General features: G+C 51.1%; 3 protein-coding genes across 3 annotated transcripts in view; 2 read left to right on the forward strand and 1 right to left on the reverse strand.

The window, feature by feature from the left end:
- Nucleotides 1-1,185, forward strand: part of Pmar_PMAR000769 (serine/threonine protein phosphatase 2a regulatory subunit a, putative) — a gene marked incomplete at both ends in the record, with an annotated part of 7,444 nt that extends 6,259 nt beyond the window's left edge. Inside the window, 6 exons of the mRNA XM_002778883.1 lie at nucleotides 78-172; nucleotides 217-360; nucleotides 412-495; nucleotides 692-749; nucleotides 799-888; nucleotides 1,129-1,185. Coding sequence (XP_002778929.1) covers nucleotides 78-172; nucleotides 217-360; nucleotides 412-495; nucleotides 692-749; nucleotides 799-888; nucleotides 1,129-1,185 — 528 coding nt within the window. The remainder of the gene's footprint in view (nucleotides 1-77; nucleotides 173-216; nucleotides 361-411; nucleotides 496-691; nucleotides 750-798; nucleotides 889-1,128) is intronic.
- A 737-nt stretch (nucleotides 1,186-1,922) lies between these two features.
- Pmar_PMAR000770 (hypothetical protein) lies at nucleotides 1,923-2,735 on the reverse strand (the record flags this gene model as incomplete). Its single annotated transcript, XM_002778884.1, has 3 exons — nucleotides 1,923-2,263; nucleotides 2,303-2,454; nucleotides 2,500-2,735. 3 exons carry the CDS (start codon nucleotides 2,733-2,735, stop codon nucleotides 1,923-1,925), a joined length of 729 nt encoding a protein of 242 aa, XP_002778930.1.
- Nucleotides 2,736-3,042: 307 nt separating this feature from the next.
- On the forward strand, nucleotides 3,043-3,753 carry Pmar_PMAR000771 (ribosome biogenesis protein nep1, putative; the record flags this gene model as incomplete). Its single annotated transcript, XM_002778885.1, has 1 exon — nucleotides 3,043-3,753. One exon carries the CDS (start codon nucleotides 3,043-3,045, stop codon nucleotides 3,751-3,753), a length of 711 nt encoding a protein of 236 aa, XP_002778931.1.
- Between the last annotated feature and the right edge of the window lie 1,645 nt (nucleotides 3,754-5,398).

The raw sequence follows: 5,398 nt of genomic DNA on the forward strand, positions 1-5,398 counted from the left end.
AGCTTCGGGTGGGCCGCTACAGTGTGATACACATTTGGAATATCTCTGCGGCTCATTCACTGTTGCATCGTGTTCAGGTTCGAATGGCGATTCTCCAGCAAACGCCAAAGCTAGCGACCACTCTTAGTGCCAAGACCTTTACTACTGAACTGCTAGCCACCGTCATGCGCTGGTGAGCTCCACTGGTTTGTGACTCATTGAGGTTCTCTGTGTAAGGCTGTGTGACCCGGTGTATTCGGTCCGTGTGGCCGCGACGGAGAATCTCGCTAATCTGAGCGTCGCAATGGGGACTTCCTGGGCTGTGGAGAATATAATACCGCACTTACAGGAACTGTCTAAGAATTCAAACTACTTGTATCGGTGAGCGAAGCGAAGGAGGACCTCGACGGGCATGAGGTGTTCTCATCTCAGGATGACAGCTCTGATGGGTGTGGTATCGATGGCCAACGTCCTCGACGAGAAGGCCTGTGCAGAATTCCTTATGCCGTTACCGAGGTATGAATCTCCACCTTTTGTGGAAGCTTTATCCTTTTCACTCGTTCATGTTGGTATCAATACTGGCACTATTAGGAATTGATTAGATCTGAGGTTCTCGTAATTCAGTAAGTATGTAGTAGCAGCAGGGGTGGCTCTTGAATAGAAAGGTTCAGTACTACTGATTTGCAGGATTGTCATGGTTGCTTGATGTTAGGTCACTTGTCCAGGACTCTGTCGCGAACGTGCGCTTCAATGTAGCGAAGACTCTCAAGGTTGGTGGGAACAGCCAAAAATGGCTCAACCATTCTGGCCTGCCTTCAGAGCATCACTTCTCGTGTACCCCGCAGGACCGTGCAGCATGAGATTCTTCCTATTCTTCAGAAGCTAGCACAACGGGACACGGATGAAGACGTAAGTACCACTTCTATCGTTCACTTGTGTGCGGTTCTGTCCCCGATTTAAAGCTGGTGAATGGTCATTTGAAAGTATCACGAATGATGACTGATTTTGTGCGTGTCTGATGGCCGCTAAAATGCGGTGCATGACGACAAGTCAAACCATCCTTTTAATTGACTGATTCTGCGTGGTCTCCGATGTGGGGGATTTAGGCTCATTACAGAATCTTACAGCCTTGCATGGTTTGATAATCAGGTCCGTTTCTTCTCTGCAAACGCCCTTGAGGATCTACGAAACGCAAAGACGGCTTGATTTTATGATCGGTCAATTGATATATGCCCATCCCTATATTTGATGACGTTTCACTGCATATCTAGCTGCACGCCAATGGCATCACTGTGTGGTACATTTCGAGGACCTAACTTGAGTGTTGAGCAGTGCATGAGGGGGAGGCTCGAAAGCCGTTGAATCTATCCTCCGTTATAACAAAGTATTTGATGAATATTCTTGTGGCAGGTCGAAGAGTAGCGAATCATACACTAAGTATAACGTGTTCCAATTCATGGTGATGAACGACAAATTCCAGGGGCAAGAGAAAATCCCGGAGTTCCATTTGTAGATTTGCATATTTCAGGAGAGTTATGTTTCTTAGCATGTGTAACATCCAAAGTTCTCATAGAACAATGGAGGCTACTCAAAGTTCAAATATGATGTTTCACAAGCCCCTTCCCTTCCTCCTGCACAACCGTTAATGGCCATCACAAAGATGCTTGAATTTTTCTAACGATAATATTATTCGAGGACTATATCATATACGTTATTCCCAGACTTGTCACTAAATAACTCAACAATACCATCGTCAATACAACTCATCATGCAGGATTAGATCGGTGCCACCATAACCCATGATAGCTCAATAGTGTTACCTCACAACCTATCCAACACCGAACCATCATAAGGTTGGGTTGCGGACACCGATTAAACCGATAGAGAACCCAATGGGGCAATACATCAAATTCAACAACGCGCAAGTCTTCAGCGCATCGGCGCTATTTCCCCTCAAGTTTCTCCTTCCTGGCCTTCGCAGTCGAAGCAGCCACCTCCAAGAGATTGGCGATTTGAGCGGCAGTCAGACCGGAATGGCTCGGACGAACCGCCATGTACTCAGGCATATTGGCTATAATAGGTGCCTTAGTTGGAGCAGAGCCGTAGATTCCAGGGGGAGGGACAGCAGGGGCTGGAGCGGCAGAGCCCGAGTGGGCGTTATCAGTAGGGGGTTCAGGAATACCGTGGGGCATCATATTAACACGTAGGTCACCCATGGGAGGCATCAACTGCGCCATAGCTTCGGGTAAGAAAGCTAACGGTGGTGGGTAACTCATCGTAGGATCTAATGAGAGAAGTGAAGACCAGCAATCTCGAAGGCTACAGCGTACCTTGCTGAGCATCATAGCAGCCATGTGCTCTGGCGGAAAGGGAGCGGCGTGGGCTGGAGGGAAGGCCTTGCGATAACCCGGAGGAGGGGGAGGCCTCTGTCTGAGCTCCTCGGGACTGTGGGCATAAAAGCACTTGGCACCGTATCTAACAAAGTAAGTCGAACAAGAACTGTGCCTCGGCATCGCTCACTTGCAGTGAAGGCCATATCGGCAGAATCTTGTCTTGAGGAGCCTCTTGACAACGTCGCTCATCTGCGGCTGGGTCTCATCATGTCCATTGGTCGCAGCTGGACGGCTTTCTTGGGGCGCAGGGCCAACAGCCTCCGGGTCGTAGGCTGGGGGAAGGGTGAAGGCTTCCTCCTTAGGAACATTGGGATCATCAGATTCACACATGTGAAGAGGAGTGGCGGTTGTAGCAGTATCCATAGCTAACAGCAATGTACCGGTAACAACGTCAACTGAAAGTCGTTGGTGTCTCTGCGACCGCTACTGCTCTCATGCCCATCAGAGTCCCACGAGGGAGTACCCACAGAGCCCGGACTACCCTCAAGGTATCGGTCCCTAGGGCAGGTCTTTGACTTGAGGCTGGTGATTACCTCTCATGACGCCAGTCCACAACCTCCGTTGAAGAATCTTTTGTGAAGTGATTATCGTTTCTGCGCACTTGAAATAATCGATTGGAATGGCGCGCGCTATTTACAGCCGCGCGATATCTCATCGTAACCACTTTAAGATGTCCAAGATTTCCTTTCTACTCCTCGGTGCCTTCCTGCCTTGCCGGAAGTTGCCTGACCGCCGTAAGCGCCTTAGTACGTCCCAATGCCTTTCACCCAGTGAGGCTGCGGGGGCGAGTGACTACCGACTGGCATCTGCTGCCGATGGTGATGCTGAATGGATTAAGGGTGAGTGTGGAGCTCCAATGGACGCCGTCAGGCCCGACATCCTCCACCAAACTCTCATGCAAATACTGGACTCTGAGGCCAACAAGTTTGGGTATGTTGATGACATAGTTATAGTCTTGGATGGTCATCCCTCTGTTGGGGGCCTCCGCATCACCAGCGACTTTGTCGTTCCGCGCACCTACGGCAGCTTCAGCCGGTGTTTGGCAGCCGCTATCATGATGCCATACCGAATTGGAGGCATATCTCGAGTCGATTACGGTGTAGAGGATCTCAGAATGCCTGGGGACTTCGTAATCGGCCTCACTGTGGGCGGCCGCTACTTGAACAGCACGGACCTATCCGGTACGTTGAAGGGCTTCATGTCGAGCCCCTACAACCATGGAAGGATAGTCATCGCGATGGGTGTGACCTCCCATACGGACCCAGTGGCTAATGGTGCCCTCTCCCATGTGATGGGGGGTATGGAGTTCATCTCAGTGTCACGGTTGGGCCTAACAGCCTCTTGGGCTGCCGGTAAAGTGTGTGAGGCAGTAGTCCTATAAATTGGCTCGCATGGCTCATGTCAAAGTGTTTGGCATTAACTCGTTTCAGTCGGTCACGAGGGTGGTGTTGCTAGTTCATAGTTGGACTCAGGGCCCTGGGGTGATTCAACCGAAAAGTGCATCGATAGCGCCTCGGTTTGTAACTCCTCGATGTTAACCCATGTCTCCTTTTGGGCCTGCAGGAGTGTACCCTTCCCTGGACTGTCTAGTGTCCGATGGTATCGGTTGTTAGCTGCAACCAAGGCCATGCAGGTGGCGCCGCATCGGTACGAACTACGTGGGGAAATTGGTGAGGCGAAGCGGTCCGATGCCGTGCCGAATTTGGTGTGTTCAGACTCTGCGGATTTGGGAAAGTTTATATCACCGCTTCTGGCGTCCCCGGGGGACCAGGTGGTCCTGATGGCGGTAGTGTGATTGGTCGTGGCGTTTGGGAGCTGCCTTTCTGCAGTCACGAGCTCGCCATATAGCAGCGGTTCTGGAAGCTTCGCTCCGCTGCAAAAAAGTGGAAATGATGTTCACAGGACCACCTGAAGAAACGGAAAGAGATGGTAGGAAGGTCGCAAGCCCGGGGCTGTGAATGACCGGCTTTTGCAGAGTCGAGGAGGCCCGAGACGGTGTGGGCGTCACTACGAGTACGTACTGGCGACAAGCCGGAAGTGGACCCAACGCGTGTCACTAAATTGAGAGTCTCGGCTGAGACGGTATCGCCAAGCCTTGGGGAGAAGATAATACACCAGTTGGAGGGTGGCGATGTTGTACGGCTTGAAGGTGATGACCCTGCCACCCACATAGGACTACCATCTATTCTTCAGCAATGGGCCCGGTAGCACTCGCTAGATTGGTCAATGGGATAGCGGTGGCAGCAAGGAGAGGTAAGCTATCGTAGCAATTATTACTAGGAGTTACCGCCATATTGATGATACTCTGTGTGGTATTGTCCCGACGGCTCTGGGCATGCTACGCCTTATCAGGAGCTGAAAGGAATAGTGGCAGTCTCGTGTCTCGGGCCCGAGGGATGCGGCAGAAAACTCAAGGTGGGGTGGCCCTTTTGAACTTGGAGTGCTGTTCCCTTTCGTTCGGATGTGTCTTGGTCTGACTGTCCATCTTTCATAACGATTACAGGCGGACAGTTCTGGGCGATCGAAGTAGAGGTTACCCTCGACAAGCAACACCACAAAGAGGAGGAGGAGGAGGAGGCTCCCAGTAGTGAGTCAGTGGTCCGGGAGGTATCCAAAGCTGAGGACGGCGGCCTGTTGGAGTCCAACTGAGCATGATTGTTGTTATGTGAGTTTCTGTAAAATTAAGACTGGTCCGGGTTGGTTGGTATGTCTTTTACTCGGAGGGTCTAGGGCTTTACGGAGGGCGAGAGTAGAGATGCCCTTGACACTCTCAAACGTGTGTGTTTGTAGCTTATTAGTAGTTGTGGTATTATGCTACGACAGCTTGGCCATTTCCGGCGGTATTTCGTATCGGAAGCCCGTAGGAGATCCCGATGGTCGAGAGAGTTCCGGCCGATGATGTATGCTACTGCTAAGATGCAGGACGCTGAGAACCGCTTTACCATTTCGAAGGATGCTGGTAGTACTGGGGGCACTTATAACGGGGTAGTCAAGCATGGTAGTGCTTATAAGATACGCAAGAGTGT

This window comes from Perkinsus marinus, assembly GCF_000006405.1.
Source record: "Perkinsus marinus ATCC 50983 genomic scaffold scf_1104296948084, whole genome shotgun sequence".
NCBI classification, from domain to species: Eukaryota; Perkinsozoa; order Perkinsida; family Perkinsidae; genus Perkinsus; species Perkinsus marinus.